This window comes from Epinephelus fuscoguttatus, linkage group LG16 (assembly GCF_011397635.1).
Source record: "Epinephelus fuscoguttatus linkage group LG16, E.fuscoguttatus.final_Chr_v1".
Classification (NCBI taxonomy): Eukaryota; Metazoa; Chordata; class Actinopteri; order Perciformes; family Serranidae; genus Epinephelus; species Epinephelus fuscoguttatus.
Genome location: NC_064767.1, coordinates 11921364 through 11948080, shown reverse-complemented (window position 1 = coordinate 11948080; position 26717 = coordinate 11921364). Strand labels below are relative to the sequence as shown.

Genomic DNA, 26717 nt, shown 5'->3' with positions numbered 1-26717 from the left:
GCTCCCTTTCATTCATCTGGTTGAAATGGGCTTCCATATGTAGCACACTGAGGCTAACACAGGCTAACTTGAGTTAGCAGTTGATGGACAGATGAGGGGGCAGGACTTTTCTTCGTCTAGAAGCTTTATTGATAATTGTTTACATCTCACAATGCATTCCACAAACACGGCTTCCGGCTGGAAGCTTTTTATCGTCACAATTGAAGTATGAAGTTTATCATTCACAATTATACTTGCATAACAAACAAATGCTCGAAGGTTTATCAAAGTCACATCAAGTTGCAACTTCATTAAGATATTGGCTCCACAGACAGTATGGTTATTTATTTTTTTCTTTAAATCCCATTTCATTTTTTTTTTTTTTTACTTTTTATTATTTTATCTGATGTGGATGAATGTAAACGTGTTTCTTCCAGAGTTTTTCTACTAGACAGCTGCAAATGACATGGAAATAACGACTTTGATGTAATTAATGTGTTTTATTTGTCTGGCAAAGGTTTTCTAGATGTTTCTAGCTAGAGTTACTCAGAAGCGATGAAGTTTTTAAATGGTAGTACAAGCCCCCACCCCTCCGCCCCACCTCTCCCCCGCTGCCTCATCAGGACTCAAAGACGTCGTTCACATATCCGTCACTTCGAGGCAAAACCACGCAGCAGGTTACCGAGGAAACGAGCTCGAAGCTTGAGGGACACGACGGTGTTTCAGTTAAACAGTAAAATCACAAAATACTTCTAACTCAGTAATCATACCAAAAAAAGAGAAAATACAAATGAGGTGCTGTTTGCTGCTCGCTCAGGTCTTTCTCAAAAAAAACAGCAGACGAAGGAAAAAATAAATCTCTCAGCTCGGCTCAAAAGACGACAACGAAAAAATAAAGAACACCCGAAGCCAACTGAGGGAGCGTCTGAACTCCCACAATGCACTGGGTGGGTAGAGGGAGGGTTGATTCAAGATTAAAATGTGTTTCTGTGAGTTTCACAGAAACAAACATTTCAAACTTGATACATACATATAAAAAAAAAGTGCATCGTCGAGCCGACCTCGGTGCCGTGAACCTCAGCTGAACTCCGACCTGCTTCAACTTTTCCAGAAAACACAAAAAAAGGAATTCTGAACTGGAAAAAAAAGTGTTTTTATTATTTTGACAAATAAAGTTAGAAGGGCTGCGTCCACGCCAGACCCCTCCTCTCCTCCTCCAGCCTTCCTTCATATCCACCCCCCCCACTGCCCTCCCTCACCCACCCACAGACCCTCCCCTCCAACCATCTCTCTTCTCAGGACATCCTGAATCCAAACTCTGACTTGTCGTTACTTCACTCTGCTTTGCGTTTCATCCCAGGAACCTTCGCCTGGATCCTGCAGGACGACACAAAGTTAAAAAATATATACATTAAAAAGATTCAAAGGCAGAAATGGAAAAAATTAGAACCTTTAAAATAAATTTTGGATGGATTATTTCATCTTTTTTTTCCCCCTCATTTTCCCAAGCATTTTTGAGTATCCTGAAAAGCACTATATTAATCCCATGTATTATAACTATTATTATTACTATTATTATTATTTCCATTTTCCATTAAAATCTGACAGAAGCTGCCAAAATAAAAAAATAAATACACTGACTCAGTAAATAAATTTACCATTAAATGTACCAAAAATGTAGGCATTAATTAATTGATCAAATATGACAAATTAGTAATTTTCCTATTTATTTTTATTCATTTTTAAATAATAATTTATTCATTTTAAAATTCACATTTCAGTCCAATTTTAACATTTGATGCCAGTATTAATTTTTAATATTATTCTTGGTAATTCCATCTTTTTTCTTTTTTTTTTTAACTGAGTCATGTATAAACTTTTTAATTTGTTTTTTCCATACATTAATGCATTACATGTAAATGTACAAGCCCAATTCCCAAAAAATTGGCACACTGTATAAAACATAAATAAAAAAAGAATGCAATTAGTAGTAAATTCTTGTTGTCTTACATTTAATTAATTTAAGTTTTAGCTTTTGAAATGCTACTTGTTTAATCATAATCAACTTCCTTGGAAGTTAAGAGACAGACTCAACCCAATTGACTTTTATGTTGCTGCTGAATTTCTCCCAAGATAGTGAATTCTATTATTTTGATGAAGTGAATTTATTTTTGCCACACCTGACATTTAAATTACTTTGTCTTTTCTTGGGTTTCCATACAACAGAGATCAGTCATGAGGAGAAATCTGAAAAGCTGTTGACAAACGTCTCTGTCCACAATCACAGTTTTGTGTTCAGTTGTTTCATCAGTTTAAAACCAGTTGGTGCATTAGCGCCACCATGTGGTCAACTGTTGGGTTGGATCTTCCTTTTAGTCTGAGCAGGTTGATAATAAACATTTTCATTTTGTTAGGTCCACTCTGAACCATTTCTGAAGGACAGCAGGTCACACTACTTACTTTCCAACGATGTCTTTGACCTGGTTGTTGACCAGAGCCAGGTAGTGGTCGATCTGAGCCTGAAAACACAAACAAACAAGTGTCAGGATTTTACTTTAGTACAGCACTCGAACTGTTCTTAGTTCACTAGTTTGTGAAAAGAGCAGTAATGAAATGTAGCTGTGAGACTGCTGAACTCTTGCTTTCAAGATAAAAGTCTTTAAGTTTAATGAGTATATAATAATAATGATGTGTGAACAAAGTCTAATTTAGCTGAGTCCCATTAAGCATGCGCGCGCACACACACACACACACACACACACACACACACACAAAAAACTCTACAAAAGGAAATGCTGTATTAATGGCAAAGACTGTTGTTCTTACCTGGTGTTTCTCATAGATGATCGGGCAGGTGAACGCTGCGATCAGACCTGCAGAAGACAAAGAAGCAGACATTGAGTTTTACCACCTGCTGCTTCCTGTTAGTCTGATTTACAACAGACACTGAATCTATCACAGAGAAACTTAAACTCAGATCACAGTTTGAAGTTACTGTGTGTACATTTTATGATCTTTAAATTATTCTGTTTCTAGAAAAAGTCAGTGTGATTCTTGATTTCACCAGCAGATGGAGCCAGAGTAGGAAAAGCATCTAAAGCATGATGGGAAATGAAGGCTTTATACTGACACACTGTTACTCACCCAGAATAAGAATAGTGAGACCGTTGAACAAGGAGCCAACGTAGGTCAGAATCCACATCAACACAGCAAACTGCAGAGAGGAAAACAAAAACGAATTAATTATAAATGTCACAAACATGAAGATCTAAAATAAAGGACTGGATATTTAAAGGTGAAGTGTGTGAGGTTTAGGGGGATTGGTGGCGTTTAGCAGTGAACTGCAACCAGCTGAAACTTCTCCCAGCTAGAATTCAGTGTGCATCGTCCAGGAAGTTTTTATTGTGAGGTGAATTATCAGCAGAGGTCTCTTCCTCTCCATGACAAACAGACCAGGTGATTTAAACAGGTAAAACACTGAATAAAGCAGTGTCATGTTACTTCTTTGTATTTTTAGGATTAGGGTTAGGGTCATAAATGCCGTACTTAATAGGCAACCTATCACTGCTGTTACACGGTACAGTTCATTCCCAGTGGTGGAAAGTAACAAAGTAAATTTACTGTACTTTAATATAAGTACCTCAAAATTTAATTTCAATATTTCCATTTTATTCTACTTTATACTTCCTCTTCTCTACACCTCAGACCACCACAGTTCATATTCCTGAAACAACAATCCTTTTACTGACCTAAGGAAATAAACAGGTCTGGTTCAAAACCAATTAGAGAGTTTCCCTTACAGGAATTAATTAAGTTAATGATCTCTTTATTTACTCATAGAACTTGTTATATTAGGTCACCCTTTAAATAAACAGAGACACTCCAAGAGCAAATCTAAAAACTGATCAGACTGAATCAATGTGTCCGAGACGAGTCGTCTGTTTCTCTTTATAAACGGTCAAGAATATCGAAACAGAAATATCTCAGCCGTGTTTATTATATTTATTTATATGATGGCCACCGGTCCAGTGTCTGCCCTCACCTCGCTCTGTAATGTTCCTAAGACCCAGTGTTTCCTAACCTTTTACCTTCAGAGACCGCTTTTCTATCGTCGAGTTAACTGACTGTTTTATGGATATTTCATATTATATTCACTGCAAAACATTAACAGAACAACTTTACACTTAACCCACAGTGTCACAGAGTGATCGCAATAACTTTGCTTTGGATGAATATAAGCAGATTATTTCCTGTGAATATTAAATCAGTGGTAAGTTTTCTTGTTACTTTTGGGAGCGTTTCGTGTTTTCTTCACAGAACTGAATAAAATGTTAGGATAGCAGCCCACTGTATGCTTTATCTTTTAAGTTTTCTTGCACCACTTAAAATCAAGAAGGTGGTGCGGCCCCTGTGAAGCTTTGGCAACCCCTAACCAATACAATGATTGATATGACTTAGCTGAGAGGCAACACCTCTTTATTCCAACTTGAGTACAATGTTATAACGTTTGTCTGAGTCCGGTCAGAAAATAAAAAAATAATAAATCCATTTCATCACCTGGTGACATAAAAACCTTCAGCTGGTTCATTTTCGCAGGTTCAAACAGGCTCAGGATGCAGAAACACGTCTGATCTTTGTAGTGTAAAACTGAAACCCTGAAGCTGTTTTAATATGAATGCTTACAGTGCTGTAATAAGATGTGACAGTTTTCTGCTTGTGTTAATGATGAGCATGGAAACAGCCTGGAGCCAACATGGCTGCCAGTGCAAAGACCCTGCACAGTTAAAACGGTTGGATTCCTGACTGGAGGCTTGTGTGAGAGAAGACTGTGACATTTTAATGAGCTGCTGGTGCGGTTATAAACTGATAGCAGGAAATAACAAGAATATCCCATAATGCATCCAGACACACATGCTCGTAATCTGGCGAGAGTTTTCAAACATTCCTGAGGCTCAAACTTCCTCCTGATCCGATTAAAAGAATCAGTCTCTTTTACCCTCTAAGGGCACTGTGATAGTCTCAGATCTGTATTTGGACTGCCGGCTGGAGGGTGCAGGCAGCGAGGTGACGACAGGCCTCTGACAGCTGCAGAGCTCTGAGAGCTCGTCTGTTACCAACACTGATCTACAGACACATTAACCCACTGTAGGTGCTACTGATTAACACCGCTGAGCTTTTAAAACACACTGGCTGAAAAGACAGCAGGACAACATCTATATCGTGTGCAGAGGGGCAGAATGTTTACATTAAAACTCAACATTAAGTGTCTAAATTAAGCTTGGGAAAATTTCCACCAACTTGCACTGATGTTTTAATGTTTGACAAGCGGTAAGGAGCATAAACTTTACAATTCACTGATGGTGATGACCCCACAAAGAGAATGCCAACTATGTTCTTGTACCGAAACAAACGTGGACGCCATCCAGCAGCTTGCACTGTTTACATGGAGCAACATTTGGACAGAAAAAGCCCAAAAAAGGATGAAAAAAGCTCAGTTTGATTGACATCCTGGATGGAGAGCTGTATAAGGACTGGAGAGCCTACAGAGAAAACTGGAGCTAAGATGAAGCTAGCTTAAGGTAAAGTTGTTCATCTACAGGTACGTCTCCCTCAGTATATTCTCCTCAACCCTTCCCTACTTCTTACCCATGTCAAACCTGATGTCTATTTTGATCTCAACTACACACATATTAAGTTTTGTGACTGCATCTTGAAACACACCTGGCAAAGTACTCAAAACCGCTTCTATGGTAGTTCCTGCGACGACAGTGTAGAGCTTTGATCAGCCCAAAAACAAAATCAGGCCCGACGCTACATGACCCTGCACAGTTTCTGTCCAAGCACTACCCGAGCAGAATTAAAAACCTAAATCTCTACTTTAAAAAAAATATATAAGCAATGGTTGATGCGTTTCCTCGCACCACTTCTTCGCTTCCTTCTGCTTTTTTCAATGGTCTGTCACTGATTCTGCGTCTCGCACACAAAAGGTTCAGAAAGAACGGGCTGCGCCACTCAGTGCGTCTCTGTCTTTGAGTGTACACGACAGTCCCTGGCAATGCAGTGCGCAGATGATGATCACCTGTCTATCCCGCATGTTACACACATTTCTCCCATTGCCGGGGAAGCAGAAGCAAACTATGCCCATCATTTTCCGTCCCTCTCTTGCTTGTGCTCTCTCTGTCTGTCTCTCACTTACTATTCTTAACAATATGGCTCTGTTGCTCTGACATTCACCCTTTCTCTCCATCGCGGAAATAAATATTGAGAATATTGAGAAATCATCCCTCACAAAGCACAGCAGGTAAAAGACATGTTGGAGGTGAGCTGTTTGCAGAGGTGCAGTAAGAGCCTGTTGTCTGCAGCTTTTCATCTAACATTTCACTGTGGCTATTTCTGCTTTGACTCTTCCTCTCTGTGGTATTAGTAGACCTGTTTTTATTAAAGAGAAGCCATGGAAAAAAGTGCCAATGGAAAAGCCCTAAAGGTGTCCCCAGGATAACAATTTTACCATGATGACACACACAGAGGGTGAAAACACTACCAGCCATCACAACTGGTGATTAAGTTTAGGCACTAACCTCCTGCTCTTTTATTTAATTCAGTATTAATGATCATTTCTGGGTCAAGCTGGTGTTAACCGGAGTTGCTCTCACCTTGATGGAGTCGACCAGGTCCTCGACCAGGAACAGGCGCCTCAATTCACCGATGATCTTGTTGAGCTTGGCCAGAAACATGTCGCTGTACTTGTGGACAGTATCCTCAGGCAGTGCCACCTCCTGGTCCAGGTACTGCCTGTGAGGGACAGCAGAGGAGCAGAGATGACAAAGATTGATTAGAATGTCATACAAACTGATGCATACACTAGGCTTGGTGTAATTTTTCCATACCTTCCTGGCATTTCATCAGGGTATACAATATACAATGTTTTTTTATGTAAATAAATAAAAGTATTTGTAGCCCCCCACCTCTGAGTTTCAGCTGTAAGATGTGTTCGCTACACTCCACAAGCTCAAATGTCAAGAAAGGAAATAGTCTTACGCCTATTTTTCTTATTAAACGGAAAAATAGAACTGAAGCTTCTGAATTCACTCAATTCACGTGCTTTAACTCATTGTAAAACACACTCAACTCAAACTCAACAGAAAGAGAATAAAACTCACCAAAACCGTCTAACTTTGTCTAGTTAGTCATCTAGCTACAGCTGCTCCAACAATAACCAACTCTGGTTTGGCAGATATTAACTCTTAATTCAATGAGTAAGATGTAACGTTATCCCCACAACTTGTAGTCGCTATCTTTCTCAGTTAAGCTGCCTGTTCCACTTGTACAGTCTGCCCTCTGGTGGTGCATGCTGTGCACTACAGAAACAGGAGCAGCTGTACTTTTGATTGTATTTCTGAATAAGCTGCCATACCATAATACCTTGACACAGCTCAAACCTAGCATATATTGTGATTGAAGGTGTACAGATTTTGAGGTTCACCTGAAAGCATTAAACATCCACAATAGTGCCGAATATTCAATAAAACCACCTCAACATCTCTGCGCACGTTTGTTCACTGTGACATTTCCTCCTGCCTCTTTAATGCAGCTTTCCTTCGTATCATGGAGGTTTACAAACTGTCAAATTGGTAGAAATCAGCTTGTAATGTGACTCTTTGAGCTCACTTTATTTTCCCCAGCTTATGTTAATCTGAGCTAATTGGCCTGCAAAGCGCTCTGAGGTCAGTTTGCTGAGCAGCAGGTGAAAAAAACACAGTAAGAGGGTTTTGAAAAAGAGCCAGGGCGGAGGATGAACAAACAACCAACAAGAGGTGGAACCAACAGGCTCAGTAAACATCAGCTCTGTGCAGTAACTACTTTACAGATCTCTCTGAATATGCAGAAAGGTGTTTGTGATGCTTTGCCATGTAGCTTCTTGTAGTGTTGCTAAAAACACAAAAAATCTAATACAATACAAAACTAAAACATAAATAGCTCTGTAAGGCCTGAGACACATAACAGCAGCAGACTGCCTAAAGCACTGACTGATAGTTAGGATTAATCAGGTCATTGATTTCTGTGATGTGTCTGGCCGAGTTTAACTCCCAGTGAAACCAGACTGCTTTAATGTTTGATTCTGAGGGTTATTTGAGGGGGAAAATGGTTCCAACAGTATTCTCCTCTTTCATGCAACACTGTGGGGACATCAACTAAAGAGAAGTTTGAATTATGTAATTCTTCTTTTGGTGCCAAAACTATTTAAAGTGTAAATAATACATTTAGTATTTGAATTATGCCGTTTTTCTCTTTGTTAAAATACTTGCTATTGAAGGAAAGAAGATACACATCACAAACAGCTATGACCCAGCTTGTTAAGGGAAATGGAAGTTAGATAAAACCAGGTGTTTTTGGTAAAATGAAGTTATTCATTAACAAGGAGGTGCATTTCTAACATTCATGACCCTGAAAACTTTCTCTTGGTGGTACTCACTTGAATGGGTGCCCCTCATCTGACTTCTGGATGGCCTGCAGGATGCCCTTGTATATCCTGAAGCAGATGGTGACTGAGAGTAGAGCCAGGCCGATGTAGGAGCATACGCTCACGATGCTGCACACCGTCAGGGAGAGGAGGAGCAGCAGGGCGGCGCCGAACACCACGCCCGTGGTCTTCACATCACGCCAGTAGAGGAGATCCACCACTGCAAGAGGATAAGGAGGAGGAGTGATAGTTAGTGTCAATTATCCAGAGACAGGGTCAGTTTGCTCTTCAATGAAGCCTGGAGGTTGTACTGTGCTGCATATTTGTACTCAAATACCTAATTTACTTCTATTGTGCTGTCGTGTTTCAACTATTCATAGTTAACATGGCCATAACTGATAAAGGAAATTCCTTGACATTTGCAGGACCAAAGGGTATTTTTCAAACTAACTCAGTGAATTCTACAACTCTTTCTGATACACAAGATGAGCTCAGAAATCATGAGATCGTAGTGGGAAGTGACGGAGATGCACTGATGAAATTGAGGATCGATTCGTTTTGGGACCAGACAAAAAAAAATAAGCCTCATATAATGAATCAGTGTTAAGTGAACATCCGCTCCAAACAAACAGTGTTTGTGCTTTTACACTACTTTACTAGAGTTAAATTTTCTGCTTCAGTTCTCTCTCACATTGTTGGTGCATGTGATGGTGTGGAGGTGGAGCATCTTTATGTCTCCTCCATCAATGAAGTCTGTGCTGCAGTTCTGCTGGGGGTCAGGGGTCACACACTGTCATCCCTCACTGCAGCTTCTGACTCACAAACTTCCTCATCTCTGTGCCTTCTGGACTTTTACACTTTCCACCCTGATGTCACCATGACGACTTCCAAATGATGTAACACCAGCTCTGCCGGCCCCTTTTGGAGGTCATCAGCTTTAACTTGGATGACCTTCATTTTATCATGCCGTCCAAAAATCACAAAAACTACAACCCAGCTCACTGTTGGTGTTATGGAAGGTTTGATTCAGATTGCTGTGGATAAACACTGAATCTCCCCCACCCTGCTTCCTGCGCTTCTGCCAGGTTTGTGATGGAGAACAAAATGGCTGCTAACAAAAGAGGGCTGACAGTAACAATAACAGTTGTATCATGGAGAGAAATAAACTTCTGAAATAGGATGACAAGATCTAAACTTTCTGTCAGCATTTTACACCTGTGGATAGTGAGTCATGGCCAAAAGCACACCCGACCTGTGTTCACCAAACTGTTTAAAATACATTTTATCATCACACAGAGCAGCACGGACATCATTTAAAATGTCGAACAGCCATTAAGGTACAAAGATGAGAGCAGGTCAGAGTTTACATATCAGCAGCAGAGGAATGAGACACCTCTGCCACAGAAACTAACTACGTCATCATAAGTTTTTCAAAGCTGAGCTGTGAGTAACCACACAAACTGCAGTAAGAGTCAGTCATCACTGCAACATCTGGCAACAGCCCTCCCTAAAATGGATCCACTGACCATACGCCACCAAATATGTCCTGGCATTGTGAGTCATCAGAGTGTCATCAGCGTGATAACAAAGCTCCACAAACTTGGAGGTGGACATTTCCTAAAACTACTTCACAATAAAAGCTGCCCAAGCACTTGAGTGACCACAAAATGATCACTGGCTGTGAAATAATGCTAATATACAGTTCATTTCCATCTCCATTTTAAATATGGGGTCTTCCTGGGTGCTGCAGGAAGCTCCTTCGCCCTCTAAGGACCCAGACAGATGGGTGTTAGTGAAGATGGAGATAGTGGGTGGGGGTCGGACTCTCCTGTGAGACAGCTGAGCTCATGACCTGAGTGCTGCACTGAGCATGCTTATATTTCACCAGGGAATTCCAGGCAGGTCAGTGGACAATATTAGCAGTGAAGGAGTCCTGGGTCTCCTGCAGGCTCTGGCGTCGCTCACAGCCAACACATGCTGTACTTTGCGACTCTGAACGGCCAGAGCGTCAACCACACGCTGGAATTTGACAGTTTAATGTTTCTGCCTCGCTTATCGGAAATTACAGCTAAAGAGGACTGGTAATTGAGGACTTACTTTAAAATTCAACACCACAGTCCACATCATAAACCAGTACAGAATAATTGAGTCTCAAGGTCTTACATGCATCCAGTGATAAAGAATGTTTGCTGATAAGCAAAGAAGCATTAAAATGCAAACTGAGGCTGCAGGGTGAGCTCATGATGTACAGGTGCATGCTGGTCAGCACTACAGGCACTACAATACGTTTGGCTGCTGACCAAAACATTCAAGCCAATAAATGAGCTTAAGGAGCTGAAAACCTCAAATCAGATTTCCTGCAACACCTTGTTGCCAAGTGGACAAATCCAACTGACTGCTCTAACTGCAGGACACCTGCACTCACATTAATGTAAAACATGTTCATTCTGCAGACATGGGACGCTAGGAAACAAAGATTAAGTGCTGAGCTGACATGTCAATTGTCAACAAAATAGATAGCCTAATCCATGAAGTCATTTAAGTCATTAAGATTGGACTAATAAAAAAAATAAGATAAGCCTTAGTTACAGCCATAAAAAGATTGAGCTAATAATGTATAATAGTTAAAAACTGCAATGTTGTGCCTCTCAGATTCTATTGATCTAAACCAATTCAAATTTGTGCTGCAACTTATAATAATGCAATTCTCATAGCCCAAAATTATGTCTTCATACTGTCTTCACTTTCAGTCTGATCAAATATATGATAAATATTAGATTCACTGGGGCCTGTGTCCAATATAGTGATTTTTCTAGGTACCAGCCGCTCTGACTGCTTCAAGCTGAAAATCTCTGAACTTTTTAGAAAGGCGACGGTGACGTCACTGCCGCTTTTTTAGCTAGGCTACTGTCTGCTGTCACAACAGACAAAAAGACAATTGGTGGGAGCAGATCCGTGGCGAAAACTGAATGTTGCTGGTGACTGTTGTGTTTTATCTCTGAACCATTGTAAGCTTGTTGTCTGTGTAGTCAACTAGCTAATGTTAGTGTGAAGATACTGTTGTCATAGAAACAAAACCCACAAGCAGCATGTCATTAAAAAAGGGCTGGGATGTAGCACCCCCCAGCATCCTGCCACCACTTCTCTACTTAAGAAAAACGGCACAGGCCCTTTGCGCGAGGTCACAGCATTTCAGTCTACTGTCAAACATTTTGCTTTTCTTTGCGACATATGACTGATAATTTAATGTCTTTGGTTTTTAGGATTGTTGTCCAACAACACATGAAGATGTCACCAAAGTGTCTGAGAAATTATGACAGGCAAATTTAACATTTTCTGGACATTTCCCAGGTGGAAAATAAGGTCAGCAGATTGAATTAGTAATGACTTACTGTTAGTTGATCCCCACTTGAAAGAATTCTTCGACAATTAATAATCTAAGTGTCATTGTTTTGTGTTGATAAATGACATTAATAACCATTAGTAAAGCCAACTACACCGCAACAAATCTATTTTAACTGTCTTACACATCAAGTTCTTCATATGTTAATGATGTATTCACATCTCTGACTGTTCAAACATTATATATAATAAGCCCATCTATTGGAGTGGTATCCATTCTGCAGTTTTTACCAGAGTTATCTTATAAACTGTGCTCTTTAAAATGATTTTCAATGCTGCCTTTTTATGATGACACAAGCTACAGTGTCAGTGCTTTAAACTGATCCCAGAGCAGATAAGACAACGCCTCTTGGCTGCTTTAGAGCAGCAGTAAAACCCTGTGTCAGCTGGCTGCCTGACGGTTATTTAGACACAATAATCATTAGAAACAGCAGCTGCATTTTCGGGAAGCTTCTTGCTTATTGAGCAAAGCGGAGTGTGCATGTGGGCGTTGACAGCAGGTTAGCATGTTAGCTGACAGCTAGCTCTCCCCTCATTATCTAACCGCTCAGTATGCTAACTCGGTGTTAGCTCTGTTAGCCACACAGCAGCTGTGGCCGGTAGGTTTGACACAGACCTGGTGTCTGGATGTAAAGACACGGACCGAGCAGCCAGCATGGGAGGAGGAGGTGGTGGTGGTGGGGAAGGAGGAGGAGGAGGGTCCGCGGTCCAAATGTGGCTGCCTGGCTACATATGGTAGCAGGCGTGCTAGCATCGCCGAAGCCTGGCTAAAAATAGACCCCGCATCACAGCCAGCTAAACCCGCTGATCTCGTTTCACTACTCGCTATGTTTAATCGCCAGCCCTCTCTTCAACCTGGTCCCTAAGTATTTTATTATCCGCACCGGGATGCCGTCTGGTGGCCCCCCACCGGCAGCCCAGTCCTCACCGCGGGGACAAAACGTCAAACCGTCCGGCATGACCTCCGCAGGCGGCCCCGATCCGCCTCCCTCCCTCCCTCCCCGGGCTGAATCCAGCCACAGTCCCGGTGCTCATGCAAATACAGAACCGACCACATAACCGTACGCAAATGCGGCATGTAAACGAGGAGAGAGAGGGTCGGTAAACAAAAGATTATGACCACACTAACCCTGTTTGGCGTCCATCTTGAACCTCCGTTAAGCATGCAGCAGCACGGCGGCTCCGCCTGGCTGAGAGGTGAGACCGAGAGACGGGAGGAAGAGGAGGGAGGAGGGAGGGAGACATGCGCAGCTCGGCCTCTCTCAGTTTGGATGGAAGGACTACACATTTAGACTCTAATTAATTTAATGTTTTAAAATATATAAAGCAGCACTGATTAGATCCATGACACACACTGAGCACTATAGAAGAAGATCAGATTTCAGCCAAAATATATGAACTAAAATCACATTTTTTACCACTTATCTTTGTAAAATTGTATTTAAAACAACACTGTCTGTGGGGGAAAAAAATCAGCAACTCTTTATTTTACAGGTACCATTCCTCCACATAACTTCCTTTAAATTAACTGAGATGTAACACAAATCCATTAAAGTAATTAAGTGCTGCACTTGATTACTTTACCTGAATATTTCCCTTTCCTGCTACTTTATATTTATGTTAATATACAGAAAAATCAGGTGCCAGTTCATGACAGATTCATGAATAACTGCACAAAACTTCCTTCAATAGAATCCACATCAACCATCAAAAAGCAGGTTCATAATTAAACATAATTACTCTGCAAATATGAACAACTTCAGAGCGATGGGAACACGTCATAACTGCTTAGTGACACTACATGATGTTCAAAGTATACCCACTGCAGACAGAGGCGTGTATATATGTGAAAGGCCGTCTGTTATCATGAAGAAACTGGTTTTCTAATAAGGATTATGACTGCAGGAGGAGGAGGAGGAGGGTGGAGGTGTGTTGCATAACCCGGCTGTAAAAGGACAACCGGCTCCAGAGATGCCAAGCAGAAAAGATAAAAGTTAGGAATTCAAATCCAACCCACTGGAAGAGAAGAAAGAGTGACTATGCATCAGTTATAAACCCATGTAAGGACCTGCCAGCTGTCCAGGAACACCAGGTGCATGCTGGGAGAGCCACTAGCTCCAAAAAAAAGTGAACAACTAGTACTTAAAATTAGGCCTGATTATAGCTGGCATCTTCCTACATTAATGATATATGTGAGCACCGTGTGCCTGTTCTGACAGAGTTTTGTTTTTAATATCACTTGTACATAACTGTGGAACAAAGGCCGAAATCTCTGGAGCCAATACAAGCATCCTGGGATTTTATGGAGCTTGAAGTAATGATTTGACACTAAAAATATATGTACATAATTAACATTATATTGTATGCAACTGCGCTCGGTTTAAAGTCTTGAATTTTCTGTGCTACACGAGACAGAGCCTTGTTTGAATTGTCAAACTGCTCCAGGCTGCAGGACTCGAGGCAGATAGAGACGTTCAATACATTCAGAGAACCTGTGAAACCTGAACAACAGTATCACCTGCAGGTTAACGCTTCAATACCTGAACAGGGATTCATCTACATAGGATCCACTCAAAAAGACAAAGTATTGATATGCTTAAAATATTTTAAGATTTCACAGTAAGACATCTGATCTTCTCTACACAAAGACACTACTATAATCTTACAGGAAGTATCGTAGAGTTTAAAAGTTGCAGGACTATATGCAACGACAATTAATTTGTAAGGTTGTATTCATAGTATTGGTAGTTCATCTTAAATCAACATGCTCTGACTACTGAATGAGTCAAGCTGGTCTTTTTCTCCCCCCGATGAACAAATCACAATGACTGCAGGAGGAAGGTGAGTCATTGTGTCGGTGAAAAAAGATTCCTCATTGCCAACGGCCGATTACGCAGTGCTCAGTTAGCTTACAACATAAAGCTTGATAATATCACCATTACTGCAACCACAGAGTCTGTTACACATACTCCAAAAACTGCTTATTCATTGTGCGAATCGGTCTCATGGTGTCACACAAACCCTCCTGACAGAAACACAACAGCTTCTTTCAGTCAAGCGGCGGACACTTCGCGGTCCTCGCTCGTTACCGGCTCAATGAATGACGACTTGATGAACTGAGCTGAGCTGACACTCTGTTATGAAGCACAGCACCGACACACACACACACAGCACAAAGGCCTCAGTGTTGAGATGAGACGCGACAGCAGCACTATGATGCAACGACAGCAGGACACATGAAGATCAGCAGACAGCAGCACGCCGCATGTGATCACACTGTCAGTATATGTATGCTGACAGATCCTTTTCCTCTATATGATGTACTTATAAGGTTCACTGACATTGCTTGAACGTTAGGGGATGTAAATATAATTTTACTGCAGTTTTGTTTAAATAAAAGGATGAGAGGTTGATTCCCATGATGCAAAGTGACTTGAACTATAGCTGCATCCACCTCATAATGAGCCAGACTCACTGCACAGCTGTTTTTATCCCTTTAAATGGTGCAGCATTCAAAGCGACAAAGATAAGTCCACACCTCTATGATTTAATCAAGAAGTAATGTAATCATTATTTCATTTCAGATCTAAACTGCATGTCTTTACATTTGGGCCCTAAAGGCTGGAAAAAACATCTGGTAATTTCTTTCATCTCTTTAAGCTTCCGTAACTTTTAATAAGCATTTTTTTTATTATTCAATTACAATTAATAAAGGTGCTATTGATAACATGAGCCACTAGATGTTGCACTCCCCCTCCCCTCTTCCACTGTATTCACGTCACCACACCACTGCTGCTTTAAGAACAAGTGGTTCCCAGTTTGTTGCATCTACATATTTCATACGTCATGTCAAGTGTTGAATCTTGACTTTATTTTGCAGCACGTAGCTAACTTTATATATTAACAACAGATTTAGGCTACTTTGCGCAGTAGTGTTTCCAGATTAATGCAACGTAATCCAATGTTTTAGTAATCTTAGAATTTGGCTAGCTAGCTTCAGGTAACAACAGTGTCATGACAAAAAAAGCTTCACCCTGATTGGTTTTATGTCTCATCATGTTTGAGAGGGAGAATAGCCAATCATTCAAACTGCAGACAAAGTAAACACTGTTGTATATCAATGGGCTACATCCTTTCCTTTTTTTTTTGTTATCCCTGATATCTGGTGTCAGCTCATAGTACCATTGTTTAGTCCCTCCAGGATTTTGCTAGCCTGGAAATCCAGACTCAAATCTAGAAAGATTTTGAAGTTTGTTTTGGGGATTCTTGCAGCCTGATACGTCTGATTTCATGGCAGATTTTCTAAAACATTGCGATGAATGTTGCTTCGTTTATAGGCCTTTTTTTGTTGCAAAGAAATTGCAGCTAGTGCTGCTTAATGGTCATTAGATAGATAGAGTTGAGCCATCTTGGTGTCGGTGAGTTTGTTGTGACCATTTAATGGCTAGGTGTGGGATGTTAGCCACCGCTGCTGCTGTTACCAGGCAGACATTGAACCGACTGGTTAACTGTTAAAGCCCACCCCCAGTTGCAACTACAAAGACTCTTGATTGGTGACTACACAGAAATACCATGTGATCCTGTGATGCCATGTGTCATCATACTATAATATATAATTATACATTATACCGATAATATTTTTACAATGATTTATTCACAGTCATGATAGAATTTTTTAAGGAAAAACAATACTTTTATTCCGCACCTTTCTTAAAACTCTGATTGGTTTTTTTTTAATATTTTTATAATTGTTTGTCTACATAAAGATTATCTATAAAACCTTTAATTTATTGTAAATCCAAAAATAAGACAAATAGGGCAAGAGAGTTGTTTCCTCGATTAACTGATTGTAAAATGTCAGAAAATAGGGTTCATCATTATGTCCCACAACCCAAAGTGTTCTACAGATTGCTTGTTACACCCTAAATTCCTTTTACATGATTTATGACAAGGGAAAGCAAAACATCCTCACATTTCAGAAGCTGAAAGCATGAACAATATTTACTTGAAAAATGAACCTTTTACCCAAATAGTTGCTCAAGAATTTTCTGCTGACGGACAGGTCTAAGATGAAGTGACTCATAATGACAATAATCCACAGTTTCGGCTGTACAGACACACTGCGACTGTACATCACCTGTTCTCTATTTTTTAATTTAGAAAATGACACAAGAGGCAGGAACACAATATGATCCCTGAACTCTACAACACCAAACATGTTAGTTTGTTTATCACACGCTCAGTAAACATGGGGCCAGTGCAGAAAGCTGCCAAATTACTGAAAGCTCTATCCTGACTCTCCTCCAGCGCATTAGCATATCCTCGGCACACGAGCCAACCACTGAACTGCCAGCTAACGTCACAAATCCCTTCCTCCTCTTCTCTACTGTCTACCTTTGGTCACAGTGGCTGACTGGCTGACTGTCCAAAGGTCCTCTCTGTAGCTGCTGCTGCAGACCTGCACACAGTCGCCAAAAAAAAAAAAAAGCAATCATGTTATCTGAGGACTCGGAGCCTCCAGGTTCGTAGGCAAGAAAACAGCACAATCACGTACAAGTTACACTGTCGACAAAAAGTAGTCCCTCAGATGAATGAAGCATGATTTAAACTATTTGGCAAACCTTAATTGTGCTCTTCAATTTCCCCTATACGATCCTACCACTGAGTAAATATTCACATTCAAAACACCCCATGAAATCAAACACAGATATCCTCTTCATCCTGACATCTTTTCTCTCAAAGTTCCCAAACCTCAGCCTGCAGTGTTTGAATCAATGGACCCAGCAGTGGGTCGGCTAAATGTGCTGCAATGTCTGACTCTGTTTAACCAATCGATCAGTCAGAGTTCCTCTCAGTTTAAGCATCAGTGTCAAATCTCCTTTTCCTTCAGTCAGCATGAAAAAAGCCAAAGCAATAAAATAAAGAACAAGCTATCTGGGATGGCGTTTTCTCCTGAAGCACCTTGCAGCAGTGAGCACCTCCCACACTGAGGGTGGAGGTGTCACTGTCCTGCTCCAACAACAGCAGAGAAACTGTCCAACAAGACAAAGACACAAAGGTGGAGGTATATACCCTGTTCTCTCCAATGCTTTGCGGCAGGCTCGCACTCCTTTTTGTCCACAGAGTTGTTCTCCATGCCGTCCGATCAGCAAACACACATTCCAGACAGAGACGGATTGAGCAGGAGGCAGTAAATGTGTGTGTGTTCGGCTGCAGGAGGAGGAGGAGGAGGAAGAAGAAGAAGAAGAGGAGGGAGGGAGGGGAGAACCCGAGCAAGGCTTCCTGTGGGGGAGACGACTGCAGCGAGCGAATGAACTCCCTCCTGTCAGCTGACTGTCTGCTGCCAGCGCTCTGACGCAGCAACTATAAACGTCCCTGCCTCACCCCCTCCCTCTGCGCCTCACCCTCCTCCCTCTATGCTCAGCCTTTTTGGCACGCTCTCCTTTCCCTCCTCCTCGTTACCACCGCCCAATCTGACCTTCCCTTCCCCCTCTGTTTTTTTCTCCAACTTCCAGCCCCCCACTTTCTTCATGCTTTATCTCACCCCTACTTTCCCTTTGTCATCCCTCCTCCTTCTGCTTTCTCAAATCTGCTGACGAAGCAGTGAGACATAGCAGATGAATGACTTCTGACTCTATATGAATGTGATTCAGTTGTATTTACTGTAGCAGGATGAATCAACAGACCTATGGACATTTTCTAAAATTAAAACGGGTTGAAAACAAAAGCAAACATTGTCCTCAGAGGTATGAAAGTACTGCATTTCACCACCAAACTACAGGGCTGATAATCTGTAGGGCTGTGCGTCAAACCTAAATACATAGGCGTGTCTACAACACTGAGTATCAACTATAGAAGTGCAGAGAGATGGCAATAAATATCTGGTCAGATCTTTTTCGGGCTGCAACAAATTATTATTTTCATTATCGATTAATCTGGTGAGAATTAGAAAATTCTGAAAAAGGCAACAGTCTAAAACACAAGATATTCAGTGTACAATGTTATAAAATCATTATATACATCAATAAAAAAGTACTGAACCTTCATGTCACAGTCAATTGTCTGTCAGCCAGCTAATCAACTTTGTTTGATTGATCAGATAGTTCCTGAAATCACTACATTTCACTGAGTCAAAGTTCTCTCTCTCATATCTGAGAACTTTTGCTAAATAAATAAAACCTTCGTAAGAAAGTACAAGCTATCTTAAAACCTGGAATAATTCCATATCTGCACTGAAATTCTGGATGAATGTTTTAGAAAATAATACCTTGACCGGTGTAAACTGTGTAAGAGGTTTCAAGTCATTTTCACTGTTGCCAACAAGCAGCTAAGGGATAAAGAATAAAGAATAATGGCTGGTTTCCTGCCAAATTAGCTCATTTTCCAACTGCTGCCAAGATTTCCGGGCATTTACACGATAGTTTCCCAACCAGGAGTGCAGGAAAGCTCAGTTTGACGATGATGCTGAACATAATGTACGAATCAGAACAAAGAAATACATCTGAATAATGCTGGTGTGTGTTTACAGACTGAAATAATCTGGTGTAAAACAAGTAGAAACAAAACCGTATGTTGCCAGGAGCATTTGATTAAGTGGTCATCAGCAGGAGTTCATCATCTAGGTTGTACTCACTGAATTCCTCCACTAGAGGGCACCTGTCTCATTATATAAACCCCTCTGCCTCCCCTCTTCTTCAAAGGCCCTTACTCATTAAGGTCATTTAACTGTGACACGAAACACTGACAGGAAGACAGAAAATGCATCAGTTATCTGTGAATATCCTTCATCTAGAGGACAGGTCTACAAACAACAAGAGCACATTTAATTTAAAAAAAGTTAGAGATTGGAGCTCAGCACATTTAATGTAACCAACATTTCATCATATATGCTGAAACTGTCACTACATTCACACACTTACCAAACATTAACAAAAGCAACCAATAAGAGCAGAGGAGTCTCTCACGCAACTGTCAATCATGTCAATCACTCCATGAACTGTGGTCAAACTGTCAAACTAGGCAGCTCTGATCAAATATGAATCAAGATTTTGTTAATGCATTGCCTATTTCTCGCCTCAAATGTTTTCAGGAACATACTTTAGTGCACTATTCAGATTTAAAATGAGAAAGTTTGTGATCCAGCCACCATGTTGGAAACAGTCGTGCCGAAATGGCTAATCACAGGAGAGCCCCACTGCCAAACTGCTCATAGTTTTCCCTTGTTATTTTTGGTTTTTATTATCTATTTTTCCTTTTGCTCTGTATATGTGCCTCTGTATCAGTGACAAACATTAACATCTGATGTATGCATACAGTATGGATTTATATCACAAGCAGTGATTGACATGACTGACAGCTGTGTTATAGACTACTGTCTTTCAGCCATGGTAGATTCTATTAAATGACATAGGAGGCAGTAGAAAGAGGAAGAGGGACATGCTCTCATGTACTTCTCTCAGAATATACTGACAGTTTCAGCAAATATGGCACAAACTTTATTTTCAGAAAAGTTAGTGCCACTTTAAAGGGGATATTTCAGGATGGCGACAGAGTGTCCATCTGACCTCCTGGCTCTCTTATCTGGTGCCCTGCTCCACACAAGGCTGCAGAGGGTGAATTTTGGTGGTGAAATAGACGTTTGCATAAAAAGAGAAGTACAAAGTTTGTGCTGCTGTGTCCTCAGAGAGCCAACATGACCTTTCACCTTGATAACTATGCTCCGCATTGCTGATGACACACACTCGAGTCATTGTCCACATCATAAAGCTAGAGTTAGACTACGGTTTGATATATTATTGATTAATTCATCATGGTTTTCCCTTTGAAAGTGAATGTAAAGCTTTCATTAAAGCAGAAGCTATGTGACATGTCTCAACTGCCCAAAATTCAAAACATCAAACTGCATGTTAATGAAGTCATTTAAATACATGATAAGGGAATATTGATTTTGAAGTGCAACCACTTCACCTTAAATAGCTGATTAACTAACAATGAGAGAGGTATCAGGTATATTATTATTTACATAGTTGGAGGAGCCTGCTCTAAATCAGCTCTCTGCAGTTTCAGGATGTGCTCAGATATTAAATTTCCAGTGATTTGTTCAACACGCTGCTCTATTTATTAATTAAAAATTCATCCCATTGTTGGGGTCAATGTTACGGTCTAAAGTACGTTGTTAAAACAAATGGCAAATTAATAAATCAAAAACAAAATTAATCATTCATCAAGTAAAAATGTTGATGTATCACTGTGGTTAATGTGTGATGGACTTTCCACATTTCTTTTGAGGCTTAATCTACAACAGGAACCATTAGCGACTAAGTAAACAGTGAGTTAATTATGGCACGAGTTGTCTGTTGCATGCACACTTAACATTAGGTGCTGATTACTGTAATATCAGCAAATCTTTGTTGACATGTTCTGTTTCATGTCACTGTAAACTAGGTCTCATTGGGTTTTAGACTGTTTAGACTGAAAATGAAAGCTCTGGGAAACTTAATTACAAATGATAAAGTAAAACAAAGATCACTTGCAGCACTAATAATAAACTTTAAGACATAAAACAACTGAGGAATGAAGAAAGGTTTAAAAACAAGTATAATTCTGGTATCAGTATCAGTAAATCTTCTTCAGATTGGCAGAGAAAAAGTCTGAAATGAAGCGAGCTGCTCTCAGCATGAAAGGAGATTAATGTTCACATCGCAGCCCTGCACCTCAAGTTGTATAATGAAGAACATTTGCTGAGTGGTTTCTGGGTCGGAGAACCCTTTGTGGGCCTGCCAGTGTCGCAATGCAGGGAGGAGGAGGAGGCTTTAATTAACAGGAGATCCCTCCAACACACACAGACACAGTTAAAGCGTCGGCAGCTTGTCCCAAATAGCAAAGTCCTACTGCTCCAGTTACACAGTAGCTGTCTGCAACACTGTGGATGGCATTAATATGACTGTGTGTATATTAACTGATCAATATCAGTTTAAATAAAACTGAGTCATCCATTAAAATGAAGACTAAGCACTTGTTGTCTTCAGAGACGCAGCAGAGCCTCAGGGGCCATTCAGTACTTTCTAAAAGCCCTGAAGATCTCTGCATCTGTCTGACAAACTGTCTCTGAAATATAACATCAGTTTTATTCTTACACAGTCACCTCAGGGTGCAATAAAGATCTTCTACAAACACTGAGGTTTACATATCAACAAGGGGAGATTTTAAACTTCCCCTGGATGAAGAGAGGGAGGTGTGGTAGCACCAAATGGCCTCTTTCTATCAATTACATGAATTATGTCCACAATAGAGGACATAGCCCTCCCAGACAACCCAAACCGATCCTCCTCAGAGCTGCGACTGACAATTATTGAATGATTCTTTAGAAAACAAATGAGGACATTGCTCAATACAGGTTCTGAGAGCCCAACAGGATGTCTTTTAATTTTGTCCAACAAACAGACCAAAATAGTGATGTCAGTTTCAAATTATGTTGTTTACAAAAGCCTGACACCAATTAACAGGTAACTAAATGGGTAACTTTTAAGAAAAAGCACAATATAACATGAAAAATGAGAGGTGCTTTCCTTTTAGTCCTGCGCTCTATTGACTCACTTAGTTTTAGCACTGCATTTTGAAGCGCTATCTATTTAGTGATGGTGAAATTTTTATGTTTTGCGATGTAGATGTCTTGACCTTTATTTTATTTTTTGTTGGCTGTGCTGATAAACAGTTAGCCACGTTAAAGTATGAAAATATCATGCCCACTCTCAACCCTCCAGTCTGTGGTTAGCTACCCTTGACTGTTCTGCACTGAGCACCAGGTGGGAGTTAGCTAGTGGCCCTGCTCATTTGTTGATTACGGCTGGTAATGCCATCCTGACCCATGATGGCTCCAGTGAGAATACAGCTTCATTTTGAGCTGAAAAAGCCCTTTAGCATTGTTAGCACCACTAGCCATGCTGATGCTGCTATCAGTGATAATCAAGCTAACTATGCTAAAGGGGTTTTGCAACTCAAAATGAAGTTGCTTACTTACCAAGTTGACCATAGGAAGACTGGAGAGTGGGCACTGTGTTTACGCCGCAAAGTCATCCTACCAGTATGGGCTGGGACGGCGTAACCAGCGGTGACAACCATATGAGCAGCGCCACTTGCTAGCTCCCACCCAACCTGGGTGGTGTGAAGAGCAGAGCGGCCAAGGTTAGTTAACTATTGTAGCATGAATATCTTATTAGCTTTATTCTTAATGTGGTACAGCACATTGCTAGCACTACCACTAAACTTAAGAGTGGCAACATAAACCCACACGCATAACTGGTCAAAAATATTCTGGGCGGTTAAAAAATCACTAGGCAACCATTGACATCCTCAGTTCAAAACCTGAAGATATTCAGTTTGTGCTATTTGTGTCTTTTTTTGATTAAACATCTTAAATTACTTCTTGATTGGGTTTTACATTTTTTTTGTACTTAAGCAGTGTGACTTTCCCAAGAAACTCATTTCCTCTCATGTGGACAGAATTCATTGGTGCATCAAGAACACCATTTGAGCTTTCTACCATTGCTTTTTTTTTTTTTAAATTAACTAATTAATTTCAAGTCTGGCTTTTATGTGAACGCTACTTGTGATCCAAGGTGCCTGAGTACAGTGTGCACTTGATCTTCTAGAAACCTTAATCTGTCATTTATTATTAAAATTAACCAGTTTTAAAAAGACATCTGGCAAAATAACTCGTCTAGGTTAGAGTGGCTGCTTAAAAGAAAGTTCAACAACCTCTAAAGTCATTACAGGTCAAGGTATTTGGCACAGAGGTTGATCTTCAGTTTTGAGCCTCAGGTGCATAAAATCTAATGCAATCAGTTATTACAGGGTGTGGGAGAGATTATGAACCACATAATAAATCAGAACCAGTAACTGGGTGTGGTTAGTAGCTCTGGGTGTATGATTGTATATGCAGTTGTAAGTGGTTGCTGGGGTGTATAAGGTGGTGTTGGGTTTCAGATTGGCATCTCGAGTTATTTCCAGAGCCGAGAGAAGCTAAAAGCAGGCAGAGAAGTAATTCGACAAGGAGAAAAAACGGCTGTATAAGTGTTTATGGTTGGTAACGCCTGTCTGTATCCCATGATTTCTCATTTCTGCTCATCATACATAAAGTACGTTAATATTAAGCATCTTTTTTCAGTGGATTTAAAAAAGACAATCCAAAGGGGATCATGTTTCAAAAAGAACAGAAATAAAAATGACCATTATGACGTAGTACTTACCACATCTTAAAATGTAAAAAAGCAAAACTAAAATGATCAGGTACACAGAAATGAGGTTATTCTGATGAGAAAGAAATGCACAAAATGCAACAAAAGCAAAGAGGTCGAATCACACAACCACACAAGTTATACCAGAGAAATGCGAGGGTTAATGTTCAAAGAAAATGCAAAAAAGACGATGCAAGAAAGGAAAGGAAAGGAGATGCTAAGGGGAAAGAGATGGGATCTAGAGTAAAATACTGGCTGCTGGTTGGTTGGTTGGGAGGAAATAACTGAGGAGAACAAAAGCGTGAAGATGAATATTACGTCGATGAACATGGAAGTGCCAGTGAAAACTGAGGAGGATGTGGGGGTGTGGTTTCCATGCCGGGACTGATTTTTTTTACCTGCTTTTATGTTCACGTTTGGCAGCTTAAACCCTTTGCCGCCCTCCACGCTCTTCTTAGCGACCACCTCCTCTGGTTTGCCAACAGGGGAGTGGGTGAGGGGAGCTTGGGGTGGAGGCTGCTGAATGTCGAGCTTCTCCAGCTCTGCTTTGCTCTTCTGGGGAGAGGCCTGGGTGAGGAGGCGGTAGGAGCTCTGACTTGGAGCCTCCTCTTCGACCTGGGGAGGTGGAGCTACTTTTGTTGCAGGTGGAGCAGAAACTGGAGCCACATCTTTCTGCCCAAAGCTTAGATCATCATCCATGGGGATCTCTGGGGGCTTGGAGGAGGCAAACTTGGAAGTATCCAGAGCCTCAAGAAACTCATCAATGACGCCTCTGGGTGGTCGCTCAATGAACTCAAACTCCTCAGAGGAGACTTCATGCTCGGAGACCTCCTCAGCTACCTCTGGTTCCTCCACCTCCATTTTCTGGTCCATCTTCTCAGTTTCCACCTGGAAGCTGGCGGGGTTCTTGGCCATTGCTTCTAGGACCGGGGACAGGGAGTCTGCTGTTGGCGACTCTGAATCTGAATCCTCAGCGGGGGTCTTTTTGCTCTGGAAGTCAAGGGGCTCAAACTTTTCGGTCATTTTGGGAGAATCGTGGCTTGAAAACCAATCTTTCTGCTCGATCTTGACTGGTTCCTCTTCTTTGACCTTGGTGGGGGTGGTTTCCTCTGCCTCTTTGACAAGATCGAAGGCGCCAAAGCTCTTGTCGTCTTCCACTTTTGCTTTGTCGGCCGCTCTCACTTCCATCTCCTCAGTCATCTCTTTCAGGAGTGACACTTTAGCATCAAAGGCAAACGGGTTGTTAGCTGACAGATTGATTGGAGGGTTGGGTGACTCCATCATCCTCCGTTCAAGGATGGGACTCTGCTCCTCCGGGCTTCCCTCTGAGGAGCCAGAGTCCAGTTTGTCGGGGTTGAGAGGGGAAGACTTCAGGATGTCTGGAAGCGATGGTGGCAAAGCAGAATCCTCTTCTTCCTCTTCATCATCGTCTTTCAGACCAGATGAGAACTGATTCGCTGACTGCATGAGCGAGTCAGCCGCCATCTTGCCCGTCTCAAATGTTTTCCCCTCATCTAAGAAAGATGGTGGGGTATCCTGGGATTCTCCAGTCTGGCCATACTGGACCAGATCGGGAGTGGGGGACTCTGACATTTTCGAGGCCCTGCTGTCGGACTTGGAGTCTCCAAAATGGGAGTAGCCACTGTCCGCCAGTGGGGAATAGCCTTCAAATGGGTTATTATTCTTCTTCACCTCATACATCAGGTCATCGTCTTCATCAAACTGGTTGTCGTGCAGGTCTTGCTCATACTTGGAAGAGCTAAGGGGCGCTGTGTCCTTGGAGAAGGTATCCATGGAGACCTTGGAGTTGTCTTGAGATGATAGGAATGGTGAATCCCAGTGCTCTGTTGGGTTAGAGGAGGCAAGGTGAGACTCAGGGACCTTCATCTGGGGGTTCACGGGGGAGGGGCCAGTGGAGGACCTGTCTGAGCTAATCATCTTCTCCTCAGGTGAAAAGGAAACTCCGCTGTCTTCACACGGGTTATGAGGCCCTGGGTCTTTCCCTAAACTCAGGTATGGACCAGCTAACGGATCTAGAAGGTCTTCCTTAATCTTACTACGGCCCGGTCCAGAGTCACCCTCTTCACCCACCCAAGGCATGTCCTTGGAATGAGTAGTGGGGGGTTCAGTGGAGAAGGAGCCCAAGGATGCAGCGAATCCTGAAGTAGGGGGCTGGTTGGGACTCTCGGTCAGAGAGAGCTCCTCCAGAGAGTCGGGGGAGTGAAGAGGGGAGATAGGAGAGATGGGAGCAGGGGAATCACCCTTCTGCCCAAGTGCTTGAGTAGAGAGGGAGGAGGGAGAATGCAATACAGCACATATCAAAGACATACTCCATTCCTTACAGTGCCCACCACACCTGGGTAGAACAGTTACTATACACATTTAAAGGAAGATAAGTCCAGACAAGTGCTGCTAAAAGGTTGGCTGGGGCTGGTAGAGAGTTCACACACCACTTGGTAAATGACTGACCCGTTCTGGCTGATTTTTCTCTGAACTGTTAGGTTTACACTGTCAGCTAAAAAACTTGAAAATGTTTTAAATCATGTGTACATGGAGTTTTACATGCTGGCCAGAATTATTCGTCTATTGATTGTTAATTGAAATTATGTTGATAATAACTGTTTTGAATCTACCTCAGA

At 41.4% G+C, this 26717-nt stretch overlaps 1 protein-coding gene across 10 annotated transcripts in view; it reads right to left on the bottom strand.

Moving 5' to 3' along the window:
* Positions 1-309: 309 nt before the first annotated feature.
* LOC125903740 (reticulon-4-like) overlaps positions 310-26717 on the bottom strand; it is a 40120-nt gene continuing 13712 nt past the window's right edge. For 4 of the 10 annotated variants that reach the window (XM_049600857.1, XM_049600859.1, XM_049600858.1 and 1 more), the window contains 6 exons: positions 8453-8660; positions 6633-6771; positions 3124-3193; positions 2806-2852; positions 2440-2498; positions 310-1356 (listed from right to left, as the gene is read on the bottom strand). In XM_049600857.1, the coding sequence (XP_049456814.1) occupies positions 1314-1356; positions 2440-2498; positions 2806-2852; positions 3124-3193; positions 6633-6771; positions 8453-8660 (566 nt within the window). In that variant the 3' untranslated portion in view covers positions 310-1313. Of the gene's footprint in view, positions 1357-2439; positions 2499-2805; positions 2853-3123; positions 3194-6632; positions 6772-8452; positions 8661-12971; positions 13094-17914; positions 18182-24476; positions 26355-26717 lie in introns of those variants that run through there. The other 6 variants (XM_049600853.1, XM_049600854.1, XM_049600855.1 and 3 more) reach the window with 4 other exon arrangements.